The sequence below is a fragment of the Pelodiscus sinensis genome, chromosome 8, assembly GCF_049634645.1.
Source record: "Pelodiscus sinensis isolate JC-2024 chromosome 8, ASM4963464v1, whole genome shotgun sequence".
NCBI lineage: Eukaryota > Metazoa > Chordata > Testudines > Trionychidae > Pelodiscus > Pelodiscus sinensis.
Window position 1 is genome coordinate 39,821,753 of NC_134718.1, and position 26,918 is coordinate 39,848,670.

Consider the following 26,918-nt stretch of genomic DNA (forward strand, 5'->3'; position numbering starts at 1 on the left):
CACTGGCTCAACATGTCTACATGGTTTGGGGGAAGGTGCAGGGAAATTGAGCTCAGCTGGGTTGCAGAGTGGGGAGGTCCGGGGAGCTGGACTGAGCTGCAGGCTGTGTGTATGGAGCTCAGAGCTCCGTTTGGCTGCAGGAGGAGGGATGTCAAGGGAACCAGGGCTCGACTCAAGGGGAGGGAGGGGCAGGGAATCGGCTCTTGGCTCAGCAGTTTTGCGGGACTTGGGGGAGGTGCAGGGAAACGGGGCTCAGCAGTCCTGTGGGGGAGGCATGAAGGGAACCAGTGCAGGGCTCAGCTGGGCTGAGGTGGATGGGGAAGGGCATACAGAACAGACGGGCAGCTCAGCTGGGCTGTGAGGGGCTGCAGGGAACTGGTGCTGCACTCCTTTGGATTGTGGGAGATGGTTTTGGGGGAGGTGCAGGGAACCAGCAGGGGAGGGCAGCTCAGTTGGGTTGCAGGGGATAGAGGTGCAAAGAAGCCTAGTGGGGAAGGGGGGGGGGGGACCAGGAGCCCTGAAATGACCTCACCTTGTCCAAAAATTCCTCATCTGGGACCAGTCAAATCCAGAGGGTGCCAGATCAGGGAGGTCCAACTCCTACCCAAGTCCGCTCCTTGCACCCTATCCCCAATCTGCTCCTGCTCCCTCCCCTTGGCCAGACACTCTACATCCAGCCTGCTTCTGCTCCCTACCTACCACCCAGACCTTGATCCCTTCCGCCCCCCACTTCCTTCCCAGATCCTGCACCCCATCCCTATCCCGCTCCTTGGCAGCCCTGCCATCCACCCTAGCACCTAGCACCGCCAGGGCCCCAGCACCTTGCCTCACACCCCAGGACTCAGCACCACCCTGGCCCTGGCCCCAGCACCCTGCCATCCACGCTAGCACCCAGCAGCACCCTGTTCCTTGTCCCAGCACCCTGCCAGTCACCCTAGTGCCCAGCAGGACCATGTCCCTGACCACAGCACCCTGCCACCTGCCTGCCCCAGCACCTTGCCCCAGCACTCTGCCACCTCAGCCAGCATCCTTCCACCCAGCAGCACCCTCTCCTCCTCCCCAGCCCCAGCCCCCACTAGCACTCTGTCCCCTACCCCCACCAGCACATTTGGGACCACATTAGTGAGGCTTGGGTGTTTTTGGAGGAGGTTTTTTTTTGTTTTTTGCATCTCACTTGTGTGGCCCCAACTGAATTTTCTGTGGGTCAATGACCTTTGACTCAAAACAGGTTCCTCACCCCTCTCATATATAAAGACAATACTAAAACCTTTTGAGTTTGACATATTTTATTTTAAAAATGAAGCCTGGCCAACAAGCCCCCAGTTGGGACCAAACCCCCATTTCACTGCAGCATCATAACACTCCTGCACCACCTGACCCTAAATCTGATCCTATCATACACTGGAACCCCCCGTCCTGAGCCTCTTACATCCCCAAACTTCTGCATCCCACATCCTCAGTCTTCTGCCACAATACTCCTGCACCATCCACACATCACAAATCTGTGTCCTGAGCCCATCATACTCACACCCTCCTTGCCCTGAGTCCCTCACATATCCAGCCCAAACTCCTGCACCCTCACATCCACAAGCCCTGGCTTGCTCAGCACCCCAACCTTCTACCTGAGCCCAACACTCCCCAGCCTACAGCCCCCTTCCCGAGCCAACAGCCCCTTCTCCTGCATCCAAATTCCCTCCCAGAGCTTGTACTTCTCACCCCTTCCCACACCCAAATCCCTCATTCCCACCCCACACCTCACTCTCACCAGGTTGAGACAGGTATAAGGGCTGGAGATAGCAAGTGATGGAGAGGAGGGGAGCAGAGCAGGTGAGGCCTCACGGAAGGGAGGTGGGGGGGGGGGTCTCAGGGAAAGAATGTGATTTTCATGAATTGGTGGGTCCCTTTCTCCTCCCGCCCCCCCCCCCTTTTTTTTTGCTTGACAAACCTAGGGGTTACTTGAAGTTCTGAAAAACTGAAAAGGGTTCCTCGGCCAAATAAAATTGGGAAACACTGCTCTAGACCAATGCACATTTAATTAATTATACACAATCATCATCATTGGTGAACCTTAGTCTGTAAGACAGATTTACATATGGGTCCTGAGATGACTCTCAGGAGTTCATTCCTGGAACCACAGATGCACCTGAAGTACGTACAGACATTTTCTGCCAGGCCAACTGCCTGCTGGAATAAAGTTATTTCTTTTTCCTTCCAAAGTTAATTCTCTCTCTTCAGTTTCAAGAACAAGGTGGTTTAACATCTCTTGGAAGCTAAAGGGGAAAGAGATGTGTCCCATTGTAAGTGGAACTAATCTGCCCTTTCTCGATTAGCTAGGTGGGTTGTAGCACATGGGTCCATATGCTGAAAAAGACTATCTGAGCCATAGAAGTGCTAGAATCGGGTCCCAAGAACTGTGTCAAGAGTAGCCAGAATATGACTCCTCTTAGATGTATAGGAATATCCACAACTTTTGTGGCCTCCATCTGCAAGGAGTAGCAAGGGCAACTCCTAATACAAGGAACATAATTTTGGAGGGGAGGAAGAAGTATTTGGCAGTGCTCCACAGTCGGTAGGTCTTGTCTTACCAGAAGAATAAAAATAGCTCCACAGGCTGTGGTGATTTTGAAAAAATAGGAAATAAAATTTCAGCCAGATATTTGCAAGATCATTTCAAGTGTCTGCCTCTAAACCAAAACATGTAAGAAAGACATCTATGTAAAAAACAATAAAAATTAAGTTAGGGATGTGAAGGTTTAAGTAGTAAGCCTCACTGTTAACAGGTAAGGCTTACCGGTTAAGGTTAATCCATGGAGCTGGAGCAGTTCTCCGCTTGCCATGAGCAGGGGTTTGCTCTAGCCCTGCGGGGGGAGGGGAGGACTGCAGCAGATAGGATCTGCTCCAGTGCAGACCCTGCCTTCCCCATGGAGCAAACTCTGTCTGTGGTGGACCTGGGTGCCTCACAGGCAGCTGCTGCTCCTCCCATTGGGATGCCAGAGCAGCCCCTGCCTATGGGGCAACCTAGTCCACCAGAGGCAGGAGCTGCTCTGGCATCCTGGATCATGCAGTACCTACCTTCAGCAAGCAAGGAGGAAGAGGGGGGTGGGAGGGCGGGATCCCCACATTAACCAATTAAATGTGATTTTACATGCCTTATTTAAGTAATGAGTTTCATCACCTCTCATTCAACAAGGTGATTTAATTTAAGTGGCTTAATCCTTCCCTTCTCATAATTTCTATTATGAAAATACTTGGAACATTTGGTACACTTTTAGTTTGCTTTTAGGCAGCTGTCTTTTGAAAGCATGGTATTTTCTATGACTGAACGTACTACGTTTTTGTCCTTTATTTTTAACAAAGCTCAAGCTTTCTTTATGCCATAGCTGATCCTGATGCTGATGTGGGAAAGGGGGTATGAGTATTTAGTTTTAATTTCACAAGTATAAAACCTTGTCAATCAAATAATTTTTTCTGAGACATGATCTTGGTACACCAGAAAAATCCACACCCCTGACCTACGTAAATATAATGTCCAAATGGCTAGTGTAGGTTTAACCAGGCGGATGGAAGAATGCTTCTGTTGACACAGGTACTATCATTCAGCGAAGTGGTATTCTTACAGTGTAGACGTGGCCCCAGAGATTTCTTCCCCTCTATGGTGTTTCAGAAGGAGCAGGCAATTTTTCTCATTGTATGTAGGCTTTCTCTATGTTTTGACATGCAAAAACGATGTAATTTTTAATTATTTTTGCAGGAGTGAAAAACTGTCTCAATCTCAGTGAGACACATATTCATGTAGCCAGATGTAACTGGCAGCTTCAGAGTACTAGCCTGCACATTAATGACAATTAAGGGTTATTTTCAGTCCTCTTAAGCAAATACATTTTTGAAGTTCTCTGCATAAAACAAATTCTCTGGACCACTGATCCCAAAATCTGAGAGAAAATGGGTTAGAATGGCTTAATGGTGTGGTTTAACTTTTGATATGATAGAGATCTATAAAATCATGAATGTGGAGAAAGTTAGTAAAGAAGCATTATTAACTCCTTCCCATAACACAAGTACTACCAAAATTAAAAGATAGGAGGTTTAAAACAAAGAAAAGGAAGTATTTCTTCATATAATGCAGTCAACCCTGTTGAATTCCTTGCCAGAGGATATAGTGAAGTCTAAGACTATAACAAAATTCAAAAAAGAGCTAAGTAAATTTATGAGAATAGGTCCATCAATCTCTATTAGCAAGAATGGGTAATGGATGGTGTCCCAAGCCTTTGTTTGCCAGAAACTGGGAATGGGGGACATAGGATGGATCCCAGACCAGGGAGATGGGGAGCAAAGCCGGGGAGCACGCGGGCAGCGGACAGCCCAGACGCGCTGTGGCTGTCCCGCTGCCGGCGTGTTCTGCGGATTTGATCCACTTTGCTCCCCGTCTCCCTGGTCTGCTGGAGACCAGCAGACCAGGGAGACGGGGAGCAAAGTGGAACAAAGCCGCGGAGCACACAGGCAGCGGACAGCCCAGACGCGCCGCGGCTGTCCCGCTGCCGGCGTGCTCCGCGGCTTTGCTCCCGGTCTCCCTGATCTGCTGGAGACCAGCAGACCAGGGAGACGGGGAGCAAAGCTGCGGAGCACGCGGGCAGCAGGACAGCTGCGGCGCGTCTGTGCTGTCCCGCTGCCCCCGTGATCTGCGGCTTTGCTCAGGACGCCTGTGGTACAGCAGCTGGGGCGCTGCCGGTTGGTCCTGTAGTGCTGCTCTGGGCACTACTGGACCAACCCGGCAGCACCCCAGCTGCTCTGCCCCAGGCGTCCTGATTCAGCCACTGCTGGTCAGTTTCAGCAGCGGCTGAATCAGGACGCCTGGGGCAGAGCAGCTTGGGTGCTGCTGGGTTGGTCCAGTAGTGCCGCTCCTCGGTGCTACTGGAGCAACCCAGCAGCACCCAAGCTGCTCTGCCCCAGGCGTCCCCAAGTCAGCCGCTGCTGAAACTGACCAGCGCTGACTACAGGAAGCCCGAGGCAGAGTTGCTCTGCCCCAGGCTTCCTGGAATCAGCCGCTGATCAGTTTTAGCAGCAGCTGACTTGGGGACGCCTGGGGTTCTTAAGTTGAATCTGTATGTAAGAACTGGCATCCAGATTCAGCCTGTTGAAACTGATCAGCGGCTGATTCCAGGAAGTCCGGGGCAGAGTAACTCTGCCTCAGGCTTCCTGTAGTCAGCCGCTGGTCAGTTTCAGCAGCGGCTGAATCTGGATGCCAATTCCGACTTACATACAGATTCAACTTAAGAACAAACCTACAGTCCCTATCTTGTACGTAACCCAGGGACTGCCTGTATTACCTATTCTGTTCATTCCTTCTGAACGTGGCATTGGCCACTGTCACAAGACAGACTACTGGGCTAGATGGACCTTTGGTCTGACCCAAAATGGCCATTCTTATGTAACTTCTAATTTACTTTATTTAAAGAGAGACATTTAAATTTTAAAGACACTATAGTTCAAAATAGTAAACACAACTGTAATCTATGACCCAGATGGATTGAATGTCATTGACTATTTCATACACTAGATGGTGTACTTCTACTGAAATTTAAAACAGGCATACATTGTAGAATAGTGCACCTTTAATGTTGCCCTGTGTTGTTCTGCAGCAAGGCCCATGTGTATGGCTCAGGTCCTCTCACACAGGATTAGTAGGTGACAAGGACTCTGGCTATATCTATACTACGATCCTCTTCCGCAAGAGGAAATACAAATGGAGCGCTTATTTGCATATGTTGCGCTCTCATTTGCATTTCCTCTTCGGATTGTTTTTGTGCAAAAAAGCACTGTGTAGACAGCTCCTTTTTGGCATAACCCCCCTTTTGCACAAGAACTGTTTTTCCTCATTTTTTGAGGAAGCAAGAAAGACATATAGGAGCATAGACTGGAGCTTCCACTGAGGATACAAAATAATCTAGGTGAAGCTGTGGTTGAGGTAACATACAAAAAACAGTAGTTTCAGAGGGATAGCCAAGTTAGTCTGTAACAGGAAAAGCTTAAAAAATAACAAATAGACTGGTAGCACTTTAAAGACCAACAAAACATGGTATCATGAGCCTTCGTGGGCACAGCCCACTTCTTCAGATGACCAGAGTGTTCGAAGTCCAGAACCAAGAATTAATAAGGGAAGGAGGGAGTGGAGAGGGGGTCAGAAATGGAAGGGGGAGAAGGGAAAGAGGACATTGGGTAGATAAGTTCAAAAGAGATAGCCGAGCCAGTCTGTAACAGGAAGAACAACAAATTGAATCTAATCACCAATTTCACAAGGTGAGTGCCTGGGAGGAGGCCACCAATTCCACAAGCCAAATACACAGAGAAGGATTGGAACTCAATTTCATTCTCAAATTTAATTCTCACGCAAATGGTCTAAATTGTGATATTCAATGGCTCACACATTATCAACCAACCAACGAAGGTGCCAATGCTTCTTGATGTCTGTGTAGAATCTGATGTTAGTACTCTTCCTTTCTTAGTGCAAACTAATAGTTCTTATCAGCCTCTTTTAACTATTGTGTCTTTGAGGCGCTAATAGACTATTTGTGGTTCCCTCCCCCCGCTTCCAAAGTTGAGTAGCCTTGTAGTAAGAGGATACTTGAACCTCTCTGGACACTCAAAGTAAATTTAAAAGTAGCCATCCTTTTTTAAAAAACAAAACAATCAACTTAAAAAAAAGACTACAAAGACAAACAGTAGAGCTGCAATTCAGTTGCAAATGAAAGAATCAAATTAGGACTGAATAAGAACTTAGACTGGTTATTTCACTACAACTTTTTCATCTTTTGGTATTTACAGGGCCCCATCAACAGCTGGGGGTAACCCACATCCACCCTGTTTGAATTGGCCTCCTTCACACTAAACCTACATTTAAATAACTCCCTTCATTTGATATGCTAGTGCCATAGTCGTATGGTGATCATATTTTCTGAAGCAAAATTAGGGACACATTAGCCATGCCCCTGCCACAAGAAATCCCACCCCTGGAAGTAGTACTCTAGGGATAAAGATGGACACATGATCAGAAGTAAAGGGTGTCATGTGACCCTTCTAAGACCTCCTCCCACCATCTTCTACCAGTAGGGACGGGTTTGGCCCCACAGGACCCGCCCCCCATACAACTAGCCTGCAATTGCATGAACCCAACTTGCATTGCATTAACTCTGGGGGAGAGGGTGAGGGTGGCGTTCCCTCTAAGATTTTTCACTCATGAGCGAAGTGAGTTTTGTCTTGTGCTCTAGTATTGAGTTCATGTGCACTTGTTCGGGTGTGTGCCACTGCGGCACCCAAGTTATTAATAAATATCTTGTAAACTTCTCCCTTTTCCCTCTGCTGCCATGTCTCCCACCCTCCCCTTGCCCCATCTGCTCCCCTGGTGCCTACTGTCCCCCCAGCCCTCACCCTCTTCTACTGTCCTAGCTCTTGCCCTTCTCACTCCCCACCAGCCCTTCTCTTCTTCCTGTACCCACCCCTCCTCTAGCCCCATCTGTTCATCCATAGCTGTCCCTCCCCATCCCCTCTCCTAAAACCTTCCTCTACCCATATGCTCTGCCTCTCTCCTCTGGTGCCCGTCCCTCTCCTCCACGTGTCTGCCCTTCTGCTTCATACCCACAATCTCCTGGCACCTGCACCTTCCCTTACCCCTGCGCCTTCCTGGTGCCTCCCCGTCACTGACTGCCCCTGCTCTCCTTGTCCTCTTTCTCCCTGGTGCCCATCCCTTCCCACCTTTTGTCCCAGTTCTCCTCAAGCTCCTCTGTGCCCTTACACATGACTTCTTCCATCTCCCCTGCCTTCCTCATACCCAACCCTCCTTTCAAGGCCTCTTCTGTGGGCACTCACTCCACCCCCTCCCCTTCCTCCGTCTTGCCCCATTGTCCCTCCCCTTTCCTAACATCACCCTGTCCCCTCTCTTCTCCCACTGACACCTTCCCTCCCTTCCCCCCCCTACCCCTTCCCCTCATTGTCTCTTCTTGGCTCCCTGGCATTTGTCTGTCCTCCATCCTGCCCCTTGGCGCCTTCCCTTCTTCTCCTGCCCTGCTCCCTTCTCTCCCCTCAGCACAAGCCCCTTCTTCCCCTCATCTCTTTTCCCTCACCGTCTGCCTTCCACAAGGGAAGCAGTTTGTGGGGGCTGGAGCTGGGGCTCCTGCAGCCGTGGTTCCAGCTGCTCCCGGGCAGCAGCGGCTTGAGGATGGCTGCGGCAGCTGGCGCCCCCTCGCCCGCACGGCTGTCAATGGCTGTGACATCATCATGGGGCGCCCCGGCACCCCGTGACATCATCATCTGGCGCCTGGGCCAGTGGCACTCTAGGCAACTGCCTAGTTCACCTAGGCTCCCAGGCTGGAATCATATTCTGGGACTGTGGTATTAAAAATATTATCATGGTTGGCCTCAGCTCCAGCTGGAGTTAAGCAGCAGCTGCACGAGGCCCATTGTGGTGCAGCTGCCCTGGCTGAAATTCTGCAGGGGTGAGGGCAGGTGAGTCTAAGAGCGCCCCTCATGCAGCTGCCGCTTGACTCCAGCTGGAACCAGGGCCGCCTGTGGGGACCGGGACCATGGCATTAAAAATAGTACCATGGGTGGCCCCAGTTCCAGTTGGAGTCAAGTGGCAGCTGCACAAGTCACGCTCTTGGACCCACCTGGTGCCCTCCGCAGCATTCGCTGTATAAAGAGCAAGTAGCTACCTGGGAACAGAGGAGGAGGCAGCACAACTGGATTGGACTGTGTGTGGCAGAGGCATCCCACTGGAGGAGGGGGGCGTGTGTGCTGTGGTGGGGCAGAGGCTGGCAGGGGGTTCCCGGGCATCATTGTATACCACACTGAAGCTCAGAGAATGCTCCGGGCTCCAGCTTCCAATCCAACCTGGATACTGCACACCACCGGAAGCAGCCCAGGCTGCCCAGTGGCAAAGCACCCAGGAAGCTGCACTAGCGTCTGTGAGGCTGTCCCAGCAGGGGAGGGAAAGTGTGGTGCCATTTCTAGCTGGATCCGGTAGGGCTTTCCGGTACATTTCCCTACTTGATAGGGCACTGGGACAGAGCACTTAAATTCGGGACAGACCCAGCAAAACTGGGAGATATGGTCAATGCACATAGTGGCTCCTGCTAAACTATAGTAAACTGCCACACTCAACCAGCCAAATAGTCACATTGTTCAAGCCATCTAGCCACACTCAGCTGGCCACATGACTACATGTGACTAGTGGCCAGTGTGCTGGACGCAATGGTGCTAGTGCTGCGTGTGTATCTCCCCGCCTCTGTTAGTTCCACAACCCGCATCTGACCAAGGGGTCAGGAAAGGGGAGCCCCAAACAAACCTGTTAGTCTTCGAGGTGGCTCAGGACTCCTTGTGATGGGAAATACGGTCACCTCCCGCCCTCACAAATAACTGGCCCCCTGTTCCCCGCCCCGCGAGCGCCTAGCGAGCCAGGCTGCCCCGCTCAGCGCTCTCCAGCAGAGGGAGCCTTCCCTTCCCATGCGAGGCCGCATCTCCTCCCCATCCCCGCGCCGGGCGGCCAACCAGGCTAAATTCCTCCCGGCGGAGGAGCCGAGGGCTCCGCAGAGGCCGGAGCAAGGAGCGGACCCGGCAGCCTCCCGCAGCCCACCGGCCACTGGACGCCCCAGGCGCAGACGCGCCACTTCCCCTCAGCCGCGCGTAGGCCCCCACCCGCCCCTCCTGCTCCCATGGTGCCGTGCGGCAGAGCGCCGCCATTGGGTGGATTTGAAAAGGGACCGCGGCTGAGGCGCTGTTGCCGGTAGAGAGAGCGAGGGCAGGCGGGGGTCCGGCAGGTGAGTGCGCGCCGCGGGGCTCGGCCCTGGCTTAGGGCTCGCGAGCCAAGTTGCGGAGGCGCTCGGGGAGGCGCGGGGCTCGGGGCGCTGCGGCTGCAGGGGCAAGGTAGCGAGTTGCGGCGGCAGTTTACCCGGGGCTGGTCTTTTGTTGTTGCCTGCTTGGCCTGTGCACGCCTGTAGTTTGAACTCTGCTGGCGGAGGATGGGTCCTCGACCCGTCTTCGTGTGGGCCTGGCCGGGTTATTGTGGTGGGATCCTGGGACAGCAATTGTGGGGAAACCCACCTGTCCGTAGCCTGTAGCTTCCCGGGTTCTAAGTGCCGTTTCGTCCGCAGGCTTCACGCGTTTATTTGCAGAAAGTAACCATGGCTCTCCCTAAGCTCAGCTTCCAGCCAAGTGTGCCCAGGGAGAGAAGGCCTCTTCTGCACTGGGGATTAGGCCTGGTTTCGATTATTATCAAGGCTATCCCGTTGGAAACACTGTGTCAGTGGAAAAATAGCCATTCACCAATGGTCCTTACTGAGGTTAAATAGGGGGAAAGGGGCTTACTCTTCTTGGGCTCAAGTATCAGAGCTGTGTTAGTCTGAATCTGTAAGAACAACGAGAAGTCCCAGGGCATCTTATAGAGCAGGCATGTCCAAAGTCTGGCCCGCGGGCCAATTGCGGCCGGTGTTCCGGTTTAATACGGCCCCCCCGGGTAATTTGGCAATATCTATCTTTTATGGCCCCCAACGAATCCATATGTATTGAGATGAATACATTGTAAAATCTCAGTTCATGTCAGTTGGTCTAATTCAGTTATAAATATATTTGGACACAACATGTATACTTGGTGTTATGTTCCTGTTCATATTTTTTGAACTTAAAAGTTGACAGACAACCTTTATTACCAATAATATGTAATGTACTTTACAATGTTCCTGACATATATTTCAGCTTCCTGGATTTTTTTTTTTCATCTGGCCTTCAGATATGAAAGGCAGAGTGATTAACACCTGTTTAGATTTGTCATCCATGTGACAAAATGAAAAGTATGCCATTTGCAATAAACTTTGCATAAAATAGTTAATTTGCATTTAATTTTAATGGTTCAAAGAATGTCAGGCAAAATGGTCGGCCCTCACGCATGTTCACTTCATCAAATCTGGCCCTCTTTGAAAAAAGTTTGGACACCCCTGTTATAGACTAACACACGTATTGGAGCATAAGCTTTCATGGGCAAAGACCCACTTTGTCAGATGCACACAGTGGAAATTCCAGAGGCAGGTATTAATATACGGGCATAAGAAAAAAGTTCCATGAAGAGTAGGGTTAGAGATAACATGGTCAAATCAGTCAGGGCGATGAGGCCCACTTCTAGCAGCTGATGTGGAGGTGTGAATACCAAGAGTTGAGAAACTTCTTTTGTAGTTGGCTAGCCATTCACAGTCTTTGGTTTTGACACTATCAGTTTAGGATTCAATTAGCTTTGCAGGGCTACTTGTGTGGAACCACAGGCAATTGCCCTATTTGCTGCTCTCCAAGGCAGGAGTAGTTGTGCCATTGGAGACGGGGGGGGGGGGGGGGGGGGGCATGGCATTTTTACAACATGTTGTGGGAAGCCTACAAAAGAAAAAGGTTGAAGGCCCCTGTCCTACAGCCACACAGAGTTCCTATCTTAAGCTACTAATTAAGTTTAAGGCACACTAGTTTGTGTCCAAACTAACAAATGTAGATGATGTGAGAGCATAATTTTGAGACTGTTAAAGCTTTTAATATCTAGGTCAAAAAAGAGATCCATAGGTAACATCTATTACCAGCTAACTGTCAATTAAATAGAATACTGTTTTATTCAATAGTTGTGCACTCTTTATCCTTAAAATTGCAGTGGACGTGGCTTTGAGACTGTCACAGCACAGGTATATTTCATTCTGGTAGTAGATTCAGTTTTTAGGTTAGTATGTGTTGTGTATGTTGTTGAAGCCCTAATAATACTTTGAGTCAAATTCTGCCCAGACTTAAGCTCCATGCAAACCTCTTCTCACATAGTTAGTACTGAACAGGTAGAAATTGGGGCAGAAATTGACCATGAATCTTGCATAGCTCGCTTTGGGTACGTCTAGACTACATGCCTCTGTCACCAGAGGCACGTAGATTAGGCTACCTGACATAGGAAAATGAAGCAGCGATTTAAATAATAATAATTGCCGCTTCATTTAATTTAAATGGCTGCCACACTGTGCCGATCAGCTGTTTGTCAGCATAGTGAGGTAGTCTGGACGCGCGGGGGTCGACATCAAAGGCATTTGTTGACCTCTCAGGTATGCCTCCTTCATTTTCCTATGTCGGGTAGCCTAATCTACATGCCTCTGGTGACAGAGGCGTGTAGTCTAGATGTACCCTCAGTCTGTAGCTCTTGAAACCCCTTACAAAGCTGGGCAAGTATTATTTGTGTTTTACAGGTAGGTGGATGAGGAATACTGAGGCTTGATTTACAATGCAGAGTTAGGTTCATGTAAGGCAGCTTACATCAACCCCTTATGTCAGTGTCTACACTGCAGCCTTGCTCTTGCTAGTATAAGTGTCCTGCTGTATTGACATACTTGCTACACCTCCATGAGAAGTGTAGCACTTATGTTCGTGTAGTTAGGATGTCACAGTGTCCATGTAACACTACCATGTAGTTAGTCTATAAGGTGCCACAGGACTCCTCGTCGCTTTTACAGTGTCCATGTAACACTCTCGAATGTTGGGCTGCATGTGGCTCAGCGCACAGTTGTGGCCCAGATGTGAGCACTAAAAAATGTCTGGTGGGGTCTGGGCTGCCTGGTGGGGAAGGCTCTGGGTCTCTGACACCTGGTCTGTATATGGAGCTCTGCTCCTGGTCCAACTCTGGAGGAGTCTTAGGGGTCTAAAATGAAATGTGGGGGAGGGCATTGTGGTTCTCAACCTGCTGTCCGCAATGATCAATAGGTTGAGAACTACTGATATAAACAATTCATTATTGACATTGGCGGTTGGCTGTCATTCTTGTCAGTTTCATAGTGCTGCTCTGCCATACCAGGCTCGCAGTTGGAGCTGTGAAATTGACAAGACTGGTAGGCTACCTACTATGAAATTATGGCTGGTATCTGAATCACAGTCCCTCTCTCCCCAAAAGCTCACAGCTGGGTATGGGGCTCACACAGCCGAAACCCCTGCTCTCCACCCTACAGTGACAGCCCAAGCTTTGACCCCCCCCTACAACAGGGAACCTTCAAGCCTTCCTTGTCGATTTCATAGATTCAGCTGTGAGCTTCTCTTGAGCCTGAGGCATTTATAAAATCGACAAGAAAGTCTGGTAGGCTCTATGCTGTGAACATTAAACCATGGTCACAGCTCAGGGCTGTCACTCCAGTTAACTAATTAAGCAGGATTTTACATCCTTATGCCTACCTACAAGTGATCTTGTTCAGGAAGACTGCTGGAGTTTGGTGGGGTAGAGGAGGGGAGAAGATAAATTGGGATCTGATGAGGGAGTTGGTTTAGCGCAGGCATGTCCAAAGTCCGGCCCGCGGGCCAATTGCGGCCCGTGTTCTGGTTTAATACGGCCCCCCAGGTAATTTGGCAATATCTATCTTTTATGGCCCCCAACGAATCCATATGTATTGAGATGAATACATTGTAAAATCTCAGTTAATGTCAGTTGGTCTAAATCAGTTATAAATATATTTGGACACAACATGTATACTTGGTGTTATGTTCCTGTTCATATTTTTTTAACTTAAAAGTTGACAGACAACCTTTATTACCAATAATATGTAATGTACTTTACAATGTTCCTGACATATATTTCAGCTTCCTGGATTTTTTTTTCATCTGGCCTTCAGATATGAAAGGCAGAGTGATTTAACATCTGTTTAGATTTGTCATCCATGTGACGAAATGAAAAGTATGCCGTTTGCAATAAACTTTGCATAAAATAGTTAATTTGCATTTAATTTTAATGGTTCAAAGAATGTCAGGCAAAATGGTCGGCCCTCACGCATGTTCACTTCATCAAATCTGGCCCTCTTTGAAAAAAGTTTGGGCACCCCTGGTTTAGCTGCTGTGGCAAGGAGTGGATCTGGCCAGCAAGAAGGCATTTTTCTGAGTATGGCCCCCCACAGCCTAATGAGGAGAGGCAAGGCTGCTTGTATGAATTGCCCTTGTGCATTCAGCAGAGAGTACTAGAGTGTATGATGGGGTGGATTATAACAAGTCAGCTAACCAACTCCAAGGGGAGTTGGGGCTGGTGCCTGTGAGCATTGAGAAGATGCTGCCTCAGCTAGGAGCACAGACAGTTAGGTAACTGCCCGGACCACCTTGTTACAGGGCTTGTGGTCAAGCAAACTCCACCAAGCCCTGAGATATGCCTGCCCACACAGGCTTTTCCCTTGGGACTCCAGCCTGAGAGGCAGCTATGCCACATGATAGGATGCACTGAAGGAGGAAAGGCAACAAGGAGGAAAGGCAGTGCTTCCAACAAGCATTCAGGGGTATTCTCCTTGGCCTGGGAGTTTGCACAGCACCCCACACCCTTATCTGACCCCAACACTCGGTCCAGCTTGGTGCTCCCTTCCGGTGACAGTAATCTGCACTCCTGGCTGGAACCATGTTGGGATGTAGGCAGAAGTCCTCTTCTGCACCCAAATTCCCTCCCAGAGTTTGCACATCTCATGGCCTTCTGCTCCCAGATCTCTTGGTCCTGGCCCTTACTCCCTGTCCCAGTCCAGTGAAAGTGAGTGAGGGTAAGGGAGAGCCAAGTGATAGAGAAAGGGGGCAATGGAGTGGGAGGGTGGGGCTTGGGGACTAGGCTTATTGGGTAGTTGAGTCACTACTTGACTAGTTCCCCCTGTCCCCCTCCCTTGCTGCCTCTGTATCAGAGGCACCAAGGGGGAGGGGAGCAGGAGCTGATGCTGGGGGGAGTTGGCTTAAAAGCCGGTTCCGTGGGGGGGGGGGGGTAGAGTCTCAGTGGGGGAAATGGCATGAGCGGGGACTGCTTCAGTCCTCTCTTGCATGAGTTCCCAGCTGCACCTCTTCCTTTGAAATGTACAAGAGCCATGGGCAGCTCTTGTATGTTTCAAAGGGATAGTGAGCACCCCTCTTATTGGCTAATTGATGGAAATTCCAATGATTACTTCATTAGCTGATTAATAAAAATTTAACATCCCTATTCTGAGTTACTCTGACATTTAAAAAATGCTCTTAGGAATAAAAAAGTTGGAGACCATTGTATTAGGGTGACCATATTTCCCTAGGCTGAATATGGGATGCCTGGTAAAATAATTCCTATTCAAGTAAGTTAAATGGCAGTCAATCAGAACTGTGTAGTACAAACATTCAAGTTAACTTTTAAGTTGACTGAGCCCCTCTAAAAAGAAATATTGAATAGTTTAAGTATTTACCATTTTATGCCTGGAGTCTTGAAGGTTTGCATGGGGAGAGGTGATGCACAAACTCACTCCCATGCACCCAACTCTCCTTGTCCAGGGCTCTCCGCCCTCATGCCAGGCTGGGCCCCTAGGATGGACCCACCTCACCTCATACCTGGCACAGTCTTGAGGCAACGTGGGAAGCATGCAGAGTCATGGGCCACCTCTCACTAGATTTCTGTGAGGGTTCACACGAGAACATGGTCAGTGAATGGAGCCAGAGAGGTGGCGCAGTAGGAGAAGGTGTCTAGGGCACAGAGCAGCCCTGCACTGCCTGGGGACAGGACTTAGGGCAGGAGCAGCATATGAAGGGGACTGATCCCCTCACTCGGAGAGGAAGGGAAGTGGACAGTTGTGGAGCCTGCGGGGGCAGGGCTCAAGCAGATTGGAAATAGCTTCCTTACCATCACTCCAGAGTTTGGCTGAGGGGCAGAGAAAAGTTGTAGTACTCATGGACTGCGTCTAGACTGGCAAGTTTTTCTGCAGAAGCAGCTTTTGCGGAAAAACTTGCCAGCTGTCTACACTGGCTGCTTGAATTTCCGCAAGAACACTGACGATCTCATGTAAGATTGTCAGTGTTCTTGTGGAAATGCTATGCTGCTCCGGTTCGAGCAAAAGCCCTCTTTGCAAATGCTTTTGTGCAAGAGGACCAGTGTAGACAACGCAGTATTGTTTTGTGCAAAAAAGCCCTGATGGCGAAAATGGCGATCGGGGCTTTCTTGTGCAAAACCGTGTGTAGATTGGCACGGACGCTTTTCTGCAAAAAGTGCTTTTGCGGAAAAGCGTTCGTGCCAATCTAGACGCTCTTTTCCGCAAATGGTTTTAACAGAAAAACTTTTCCATTAAAAGCTTTTGTGGAAAATCATGCCAGTCTAGACATAGCCATGGTGTATTGGTAGGCTGTTGGTGAACTGAATGATCTGGTCAGGAGCTGGTTCTCTGCACAGTGCTGGGATGCAGTCTTTTGGGGAAAGAGCAGGATATGGAAGAGCAGCAAGGGTGTGAAGGGGCACAGCAGGGAGAGGACAGTGAGGGGGGAGCATGTAAAGGGCCAATGGGTGGGCAACAGAAGTAACATAACCAGCCCCTATGTACCAGCCACTGCAGTTAACTAGACCTAGTAAGCATTGCTGGTTAAGGGTGATGCTTACTGGTTAACATTCTAAAAATATAAATTTGTATTAGGTTGGTTTTTCATGTCTTTAGGCATGCCATGCTATTTAAATTGTTTGCTTTATTTTTGCAGAATGGAACCAGTTGTAGGTAAAGCAACAATTGTAAGACCATCCTATATCGCTAGTGTTGAGCTGCCTCCAAGAAGTGGGCCAATAAATGTTGAGGACCTCAGAGCAGACCTCTCAGATGAATTTTCCCTGGTTTCTTCATTCTTGGATATAAGCCAGGTGATGATGATGAACAGTCTACTTTGTTAATTTAAATTATTTGAACAATGAAACATCTATATGTCCTGTTTCTTTTAATGATAAAGCAAGCTGTATAAATAAGAGGGAGAACTTTTAAATTAGATGCTATAATAATGTGTAATAGTAATTAATTACTATAACAATGTATTCCTCTATTTGTACCTTCACCATCTTATTATTGTGAAGTTTGTGATTTAAGTTTATCAGAAAAATACTTTAATTATAAGTATTCCTTCGTATTAGGCCTTTCACAGCATCTGAAAAAGAAAATGTATTATAAGCGGCTAACTAATGTCACCAGAGGCAGAGAAATTCATAGACATCTGTACATATGTATTGCTTGTGGCCTATTTGTTTTTCAGCTTATTGTGAAGTTCTACTTTGTTACACTCTATATAGATGACAACATCTTTTTGCTCTGTACTTTTGATATGAACACAAAGCAATAATTACAAACAATAATGTTCAGGAAATGTTGACAGAATCTACAGTCAATTTCTGCATTACTAGAGCATGGCAGGAGATCATTCCCATACGATCCTTTGTATGCTAGTGGCCTTTAGTTTCAATTACAACTTGGCCTAAACTGAATAGCATAGCTTGTATGCCACAAGAAGTGGTTCTAAATATCTTATAAGGAAATTAAGGTGAATTTCTAGGAAGGCCAAAGCACTTCTATGAATTCTAGTGTGTGCATGTGTGGGCAGCCTGAAATAATTAGTATTTAATAACCTACTTTGTTAATTATCAAGCTAAGAATATGACCAATGCTATTAATTGAAGGTGTGTCTTTTTTAATTTTATTTTTAGAGGAACAGTTTGAATTCCAAGGAACATATACAAGTTTGCCTTCGTATTAAGCCTTTCACACCATCTGAAAAAGAAAATGAATCTCAGGTGTGTGTCTTTGTGTATTATGCTTTCATTGTATATTATGTTCTCTTTACAAAACTTTTTTTGTTAAGATACAAATGTACACTTTCTCTTTAAACTTAAACTCTCTCTCCTCCTCCCCCCCTTTTTTCTTCCTTTTCAGGACTGTGTTTCTATTCAAGACTCAACTAGCATTATATTGAAAGGCCCTAAGAATTCCATGATCTGTCGGTTGAGTGAAAAAAATGTAGGGCAGATGGTGCAGAAATTCACTTTTTCACGAGTAAGCAGATAATAATAATAAAAAAAATCATTTTGCAGTGTGAAGACTTGTTAAATCTTGCCATAACAACTTTTTAAAAATTCTTTTAAAACTGGAAATGTTTCATACATTTAGCTGATGGAAAAATTCCTAGATGTAAATTTCTTCAGCTCTCTTCCCCTGCCTTGGTCCTTTTTAAAAACAAATGAAGGCCATATAAACTCCTTCTTGCTAATACTTAGGTATTTGGACCTGAAACAACTCAGGAAGAGTTCTTTGACGGTACTGTGAAACAGCCAGTACAGGACTTCTTGGAGGGACATAATCGTCTTATATTCACTTATGGTGTGACAAATGCTGGAAAAACCTACACATTTCAAGGTACTATTAACACTTTTTTGAACCATGAATTTATAAAAATCTGTGGGTATGTCTACACTTGCACCCTCTTTTGAGAGAGGGATTTGAATGAAAACATTCGAAATGGCAAATGAAGCCGATATTTAAATATCCCGTGCTTCATTTTTATATTTACGTTATAGTGCTATTTCAAAATAGCGCCATTTCGAAATAACAGACGCTGTTAAGACATTTTGAGAGAGAACCCTTCTCTCGAAATAACTGGTAAACTTCCTTGTCTGAGGAATTAAGGGTTATTTTGAGAGAGGGGTTACTCTCAAAATAACCGTGTCTTAACAGCATCTGTTATTTCAAAATAGCGCTATTTCGAAATAGCGCTATAACGCAATTATGCAAATGAAGCTGGAGATATTTAAATCCCAGCTTCATTTGCAATTTCAAATGTCTTCATTTGCATCCCTCTTTCGAAAGAGAGTTCAAGTGTAGACATATCCTGTGTGTTCAAGCTTCTAAATTTTAAGAATTCTAATACTATAGAGTGCCTTTTAGTTAGAGGTCATGAATGCCAAGTGCTTGTGGAAGACGGGGTGAGAAACAATAATGCAGATAAGTGGAGTAAAATGTCTTCTAGAGTGCTTTGCCAGCACACATGAATCCTTGCATTTTGCTCTAATTAGAGTTTTCTGAGCAAAGACTCTGTTAGTCAGATTGTGACACAAGTGTTACAGTTTGAGACTTAGACCAATTGCCCCAGAGATCACGTCTTTAAGCAGTGCGCGTTTTGGTTTTGGTTTTGGTTTTGTTTTGTTAAAAAAAAATATGCCAGTATTCCAGGGGAAAAGTTGTTGAGTTCTGACTGGAGGTGCCGGTACTGCGTACTGGGCAGTACCATCACAAAAAAAGCACTGTCTTTAAGTATCTTCTGTCCGGAGGCAGCGCACTTCACCTTTACACGCAGCACTTAGCAAATGTATTAGGAAAGGGGCTATAGTGGGTAAGCCTCCCTCCTTGGGCAGGTAAGTAAAAGATGCTGTGACCCCAGATGTCCTTAGTTTGATAGTTAATATTATGGTCCTATTTTCTCTCTTCGGTTACTGGATTACATGATCATCCCCACTAATCTCTGAATGATCATGCCCAAAGGCATATGTGGAGAACAACAGAAATAGCTGCAGTGATATGTAATTTGGTTTGCCTGCTTGATTCTGTGTGACAACACAGAATCAATTGAAAAGCTTGGTTAGGAAGAGCAAGCAGGAAAAAAAAAACTATAGTTAGTAGGGATGTTTGAGTGTAAATGACTAACCATTTATCCGATAAGTGGGTGGGCAAGGACTGGTGGCTCCACTCCTGGGGAGGAGACTTCACTGTGGGCAGCTGTGTAGTTGCTGAGATTTTCAGTGGTTAAACGGTACCCTAATACATGATTTTTACCATCCCTAATAGTTAGAAGATCTCTCGGGATGAACAACTTTAAGGGAATAATGGGAGGGCAATCAAGTGGGGGGAAAGCCCTTTCCAGGCACCAGCAAAAAGATACAATTGTATTTTCCGTGCCAGAGTCTAGAGATCAAAAGGACCATAAAAAGTTTGCTAATTTTTGAATTGTGGGGTCACCAGCAGCACTTGGCACATAGATGCTTCTAGTGAGACACAGGTGGAGAATGCAGGAGGGCAGTCTGTCTGCCTGAGGAAAAGGATGGGGTTGTGGGTAGGAGGGAGAGGATCTGGGTTAAGTGGAACCATAAATTTCTAAGGAAAGGATAAGGTGCAAGACCATATATGTAAATTCTTTTGTTCGAGTGCTTGCTCATGTCCATTCCATGTAGGTATGTGCACATAGCGTGCACATGTCGTCGGAAATGTTTCCCTTAGCAGCACCTGTTGAGCCAGCAGGGGATCCCTCTGGAGTGGCACTGGTATACTGGCCACCATATACCTCTGCTGGTCCTCCACCCCCCAGTTCTGCTCCTGAAGGTCACTGGAATATGTTCTTGCTCTTAAGTGACAAGTGCCCTTCAGGAGTTAACTCCTCTTTAAATTCTTTTGTTCCTGTTGATCAGTTTGGCTTTATCTGTTCCTAATTAGTTGCTAAGTGCTGTTTCCTTAGTGTTAAGTACTGTTAGTGTTAAGGGCTCTGGAAGAATAACAGTTACAAGGTAAGTAACCATTCTTTCTCTTAACCCAGTGCTCTCCAACCTTTTTAAGCCCAAGATCACTTTTTGAATTTAAGTGCAATCCGAGATCTACCTCAAACCCAAATATTTTTGCCTCCCCTCCTTTGTGCCCTTTCTCCGAGACCCCGCCCCTGCTCACTCCATCCTCACTTCCTCCCCACCCTCCCTCACTTCACCAGTCTGGGGCAGAGGATTTGAGGTGCAGGCTCTGGTCTTGGATTAAGGGATTTGGGACAGGCAGTTGGGGTCCAGAGGAGATTGTAGGTGCAGGCTCTGGGAGGATGTTTGGATGCAGAGGTGCTCAGGGCTAGGGCAGAGGCTTAAGATGTAGGACGGGGTTCATGACTGGGGTAGTGTTTTGGGATGTGGGCACCAGATAGACCCTGCTTACCTCAGGTGGCTCTTGGGTGGTACAGTGGCAGGCTCATCTCTGTTCTGGCCCTGCACCACTCCCAAACTCCATCTCAAGTCCTGCCCCCTCTCTGCTCTGTGGAAATAGGATACAGCGTAGGAGAGGGGGCATCTTAACATAAGCACCCTCCTTCCCCTCTCCTGCCCTGCATAGAAAGCAGAGGCTCCTGAGGGGTCAGCTCCAAAGCAAAGGGCAGGAGATGCGCAACAGTCTGTGGGGAGCAGCTGAAATGCTGGGCTTGATAACCTGTTGGCCAAACAAGTTAGGATCCCATCAGAGGCCCCAAGATCTACCAGTAGATCCCAATCAACTGGTTGGTTACCACTGTCTTAACCTTTTTATCCATCTGAAGATAGTCTGACACACATAATTTTTCTATCTTGAAAAAGTTTGAGTTGCTTTAATCTGTCCCTGGTCAGTCTATTGGCCAGGCATTTTGCAAGTGCCTAATACAATTGGACTTGTTGGGGATAGCAACCCAGATGGTGAGCTTCAGGGGAGTGAAACCTGTTACCTGAGGGCTGCATGTGAGGACTACAAAGGTATTTAATACGCAGTCATGATGGCATGTGAGAGGGAATGACTCATCCTTCCTTTCTACTACCTGAAGGGCCACATGAGAGTTTAATGTATTCATCAATGTCTTGCTTTCCAAGAGCATGCAGGGCCTTAATATAGATCTTGTATCTTGATTACAGGGACAGAAGATGATGTTGGTATTCTGCCAAGAACTATGAATATGTTGTTTAAAAACATTCATGGCAAACTGTATCCAGAAATGGATTTCAAACCCATTCGATGTAGAGATTACATACGGCTGACTAAAGAACAAGCGAGAGACGAAATTGCTGTTAAAAATTCAGTGCTTCGTCTAATGAAAGAGGTACAAAAAACCCTCTGGTATATCACACGTATATTCTGTGTATATACACTGCGGTGTGTATATTGACTGTTGATTGAGAGTTGGTTGGAAAAATATTTAAACCTGTTGCCTATTTATTTCATTTGGTGAACCCCTAGTTTTTGCGTTTTGAGCAGGTGGTACTAACACTATTTTACTTTCCCCATGGCATTCATGTTTTTATATAACTCTGTGATCAGCTTAATCATCTTTTCCAGACTGAAAAGTCCCAGTGTTATTTACCCCTCCTCATACGGAAGGTGTTCCATACCCCTAATAATTTTTGTTGCCCTTTTCTGAACCATTTCCATTTCTGGTATATCTTCTTTTTGAGCTGGGATGACCACATCTGCCCACAGTATTCAAGACATGGGTGTACTATGGATTTACATAGCGGCAATATAATAGGATATTTTCTGTTTTATCTATTCCTTTCTTAATGCTTCCCAACATTGCTTGCTTTTTTTGACTGCCACTGTATACTGAATGGATGTTTCTTCCACTAAGATTCTGGGTTGGCCAATATGGTGTCGGTCTAGACTCTATGGATAGCAAACAGGTTTTTGGCTCTGGCAGTGGAGTCAGTTTCCCATATTTAATTAAACTACTTCTTTGTACCCTGTGTATGATTTGTGAAATGTGCAATTATATCTAATACTATACAGGAACTTTACAGTGTTGCAAAGTTGAAGGAGATGTAAAATTACCTCTGATAAAAATGCTCTGGAATAGAGCCACTGCAATTAAGGAACAGTATTTTAAGCGTAGATTTTTTTTTTTTTTAAATAAACTAAGAGGTATCTTATACAGTGCACAATCTATAGACTAAGGGTATGTCTAGACTACAGGCTTTTGTCAACAGAGGCTTTGTCGACTAGACTAGAGCCAGTTCTGTCGATAAAGCAAGCCGTTTTGTCTACATGAGTGTAGATACAAAGGACAGCGTAGATGCAATAACGCCTTCTGTTGACAGAACTCTGTCAACACAAGGCGTTATTCCTTGTAGAATGAGGTTTACCACCATCGACAAAACTGCCGAGTTCTGTCGACGTTATGTCAACAGAACTCGGCAGTAGTGTAGACGCAGGTATAGTTTTTGTCAACCAGACCACTTTTGTTGACAAAACCCTGTAGTCTAGACATACTCTAAGTGAAAAATCTACATAATTTAAACAGTCTAGTGCTTCTGAGCTTTTAATGAGATGAGAAAGGTACTCTCAAGATTCCAGCTAGGTTTCTGTGCATTAGAAACTTGTAATTGCATTTTAAAGATGTCTATCTTTATGGGTGCCTATATGTCAGTCTGCACCTAACAAATTTTGAATACTTTAGAAATGTTCATATGTTTTTGTTTTTAATCTGGGTTGGGAGCAATTAACTGGGTAGAAAGGTTGGTGAAGGAGAGAAAGTAGAATAGTCTGAGTAGGCTTGTAATCCATGCTTAGTGGTTGAATCTTGGCCCCACTGAAGTCAGTAGAAACATCCATTTTATGTTAGGGATGTTAAAATGGTTAACCAGTCAAACAATAGTGCTTAACTATTTAACAATCTTAACCCGCTACCTGACCTGTCGGCCCCAGAGTTAACTGGTAAGGGCCAGTTAACCAGTAAGTATACCAGTAACTGGTCAACAGCCCTAATTTATGTCTGTAGGGCCAGGATTTTGCCTGTTGTGCATAAAAATAAAATTTATCGTTGACGTTTCAGTGACATAATCACTTGGATTTTGTGGCTATTGCATGAATCAGTTGATGGGAATCTCATCTTGTCATGGGCATTGTTTCCCTATAAAGAACCTGACTTTTAATACAATTTCTTCTGAAGGTGCACTTTACTTGTTTATGATTCTTGGTAGATGAATTCCATCTCTGCTATTTGCAGGCATACTGTGTGTGTGTGTGTGTGTGTGTGTGTGTGTTTAAAAAAAAAAACCTGGATATTGAAAGTATACAAATGCTTGAAAATATTAGCAGTAAAAATTCCTTTTCCTTTAATTTAGAAATATAAGTTTAGTAAAAAAATAGTACCCCATAGTCTTTGGAATCTTAATGTTTTTGTTTCAAGCTGAAATTAAAAAAAGACTTTTTAGCATGGCCTCTTAATGGCATATGTGACACAACTAGCTAGCTAAGCTTTTTACGTGAACATTCTTTTTTGTTGCTGTTCCAAGCATGTTAGTTTGACAAAGATGTCTGTTAGAAATTTGATGCTATTATCTAGTCTTGTGACGTGAACAGCCACAGGAAACTTCATGTGGCCAATAAACTTATGTTGGTGTACTGATAGAAATGTAGCTGTGTTAGTCTGGGGTAGCTGAAGCAAAATGCAGGACAATGTAGCACTTTAAAGACTAACAAGATGGTTTATTAGATGATGAGCTTTCGTGGGCCAGACCCACTTCCTCAGATCAAATAGTGGAAGAAAATAGTCACAATAGATCATAACGATGTCATCGATGTACCGTAGGTAGAGAAGGGGTGAAAGGGGACGGGAACTGTTGGTGAAGTTGACTGGCCTTTTGTAGTCAGTAGTATTATGTTACAAAAATGATCTGTTTGAATACCTTAATTATTATGTTGACCATGACATAATAAAAACAGAAAATTAAGAAAAACTCTTTTGTTGTTTCTTTTGTCTTTGTATAGGTAGACTCTCAAAACAGCATTAATAATTACAGCAAAACTTCAGAATCATCTGAAGGTATGTTCTATATTAAAACTACTTAATTCTTGCCCTCACTTTAAGAGACTGGGGATCATTCTCTAGATCAGTGATGCACTTTGAGCCAATGTGTCTAGTAATTGAAAGTGTTTGTCATTGAACAGCTGCTCATTGGGATGAGAAACAAATGGGTCTAAATTAGTTTTTTGCAGATGGGTGTCATGGCACAAACTACTCCAACTGATAGGTTTGGCAGAAGCCAAAGATAAAATTGCTACAAAGACTGTAGTTCTTATCTAGGTCTGATTTAAGGGAGATTGCAGAATAGGATGTGGTTGTCAAAGGGGAAATTTGCCCTGCTAGTGGTAGTACTATTAAAATCATAGACCACTAGAACTGGAAGGGACTTCGAGAGATCATCAAGACCAGTCCCCTGCCTTCACCGCAGGACCAAGCAACCTAGATCATCCTTGGTAGATGCGTATCTATCTAGCTCTTAAATATCTCCAATGATGGAGATTCCACAGCCTCCCTGGGCAATTTGTTTCAATGCTTAACTACCCTGACAATTAGAAAGTTTATCCCACTGCTCAACCTAAACCTCCCTTGCTGCAAATTAAGCCCATTGCTTCTTGTCCTATTATCAGGTTAAGGAGAATAATTTCCCCCCCCCCCCCATCCTTGACACTCTTTTAGGTATTTGAAAACGACTATCATATCCTCTCTCAAGTCTTCTCTTTTCCAAACAAACTCAGTTTTTTCAATCTTCCATTTTTAAGTCATGTTTTCTAACCATTAATCATTTTTGTTGCTCTTCTCTGGATCTTCTCCAGTTTTCCACATCTTTCCTGAAATGTGGTGCCCAGAACAGGACACAGTACTCCAATTGAGGCCTAATCGGAGTAGAGTGGAAGAGTTATTTTTGTGTCTTGCTCACAACACTCCTGTTAATGCATCCCAGAATCATGTTTGCTTTTTTGCAAGTGTCACACTGTTGACTCCTGTTTAATCTGAGTTCGAGTTAGATCCTTTTCTGCAGTATTCCTTCCTAGAAAGTCGTTTCCCATTATGTATGTGTGAAACTGTTGCCAAGTGGAAGGAACTTTGCATTTCTCCTTATTAAGCCTCATCCTATTTATCTCCGACAATTTATCCGGATTACCCAGATGATTCTGAATTATGACCCTATCTTCCAAAGCACTTGCAACTCTTCCCAGCCGTTCCAATCCCCTAATAATTATTATTGCCCTTTTTTGAACTTTTTCCAGTGCCACAATATCATCTTTGAGATGAGGTACCCACGTCTGTATGCTTTATTCAAGGTGTGGGTATACCATGGATTTATATAGAGGAAATAAGATATTCTCTGTCTTATTCTCTATTCCTGAGTGGAAGTTTTCAGAGAACTATCCACAATGACGCCAAGATCTGTCCAAGTGGTAACAGCTAATTTAGTCCCTATGTCTGTATAATAATATTCTGGTTTTTTTTTAAATGGAAGATTGAAAAAATTATAGAATCATAGGACTGGAAGGGATCTCGAGAGGTCATAGAGTCCAGCCCCCCCACCCTCAAGGCAGGACCAATTTCCATCTACACCATCCCTGACAGATGTCTATCTAACCTGTTCTTAAGTATCTCCAGAGAGGGAGATTCCACCACCTCCCTTGGTAATTTATTCCAATATTTGACCACCCTGACAGTTAGGAATTTTTTCCTAATGTCCAATCTAAACCTCCCTTGCTGCACTTTAAGCCCATTACTCCTTGTCCTGTCCTCAGAAACCAAGAGGAACAAATTTTCTCCTTCCTCCTTGTGACACCCTTTTAGATATTTGAAAACTGCTATCATGTCCCCCCTTAATCTTCTTTTTTCCAAACTAAACAAGCCCAGTTCATGAAGCCTGGCTTCATAGGTCATGTTCTCTAAACCTTTAATCATTCTTGTAGCTCTGCTCTGTACCCTTTCCAATTTCTCCACATCTTTCTTGAAATGTGGCGCCCAGAACTGGACACAGTACTCCAGCTGAGGCCTAATTAGTGCAGAGTAGAGCGGAAGAATGACTTCACGAGTTTTGCTTACAACACACCTGTTGATACAACCTAGAATCATATTTGCTTTTTTTGCAACAGCATCACACTATTGACTCATATTCAACTTGTGGTCCACTATGACCCCTAGATCCCTTTCCGCCATGCTTCTTCCTAGACAGTCGCTTCCCATCTTGTATGTATGGAACTGATTGTTCCTTCCTAAGTGGAGCACTTTGCATTTCTCTTTATTAAACTTCATCCTGTTTACCTCTGACCATTTCTCTAACTTGCTAAGGTCATTTTGAATTATGTTCCTATCCTCCAAAGAAGTTGCAACCCCACCCAGTTTGGTATCATCTGCAAACTTAATAAGCGTACTCTCTATCCCAATATCTACATCATTGATGAAGATATTGAACAGTATGGATCCCAAAACAGACCCTTGTGGAACTCCACTTGTTATCTCTTTCCAGCAGGATTTAGCACCGTTAACAACAACTCTGACTAAGATTATCCAGCCAATTAGGGCCATGATAAGGTGGGTGCATATCTAAGTTATATTTTCCTAGTTTATCA

The 26,918-nt window shown here is 45.7% G+C and overlaps 1 protein-coding gene across 2 annotated transcripts in view; it reads left to right on the forward strand.

Annotated features, from left to right (window-relative positions):
- The first annotated feature begins 9,479 nt into the window (after window positions 1–9,479).
- The window catches only part of KIF20B (kinesin family member 20B), a 110,619-nt gene continuing 93,180 nt past the window's right edge, over window positions 9,480–26,918 (forward strand). For both annotated transcript variants that reach the window (XM_075935117.1, XM_075935118.1), the window contains exons 1-7: window positions 9,480–9,809; window positions 16,486–16,642; window positions 17,474–17,560; window positions 17,700–17,819; window positions 18,041–18,179; window positions 21,446–21,630; window positions 24,294–24,348. In XM_075935117.1, coding sequence (XP_075791232.1) covers window positions 16,487–16,642; window positions 17,474–17,560; window positions 17,700–17,819; window positions 18,041–18,179; window positions 21,446–21,630; window positions 24,294–24,348 — 742 coding nt within the window. In that variant the 5' untranslated portion in view covers window positions 9,480–9,809; window position 16,486. The remainder of the gene's footprint in view (window positions 9,810–16,485; window positions 16,643–17,473; window positions 17,561–17,699; window positions 17,820–18,040; window positions 18,180–21,445; window positions 21,631–24,293; window positions 24,349–26,918) is intronic.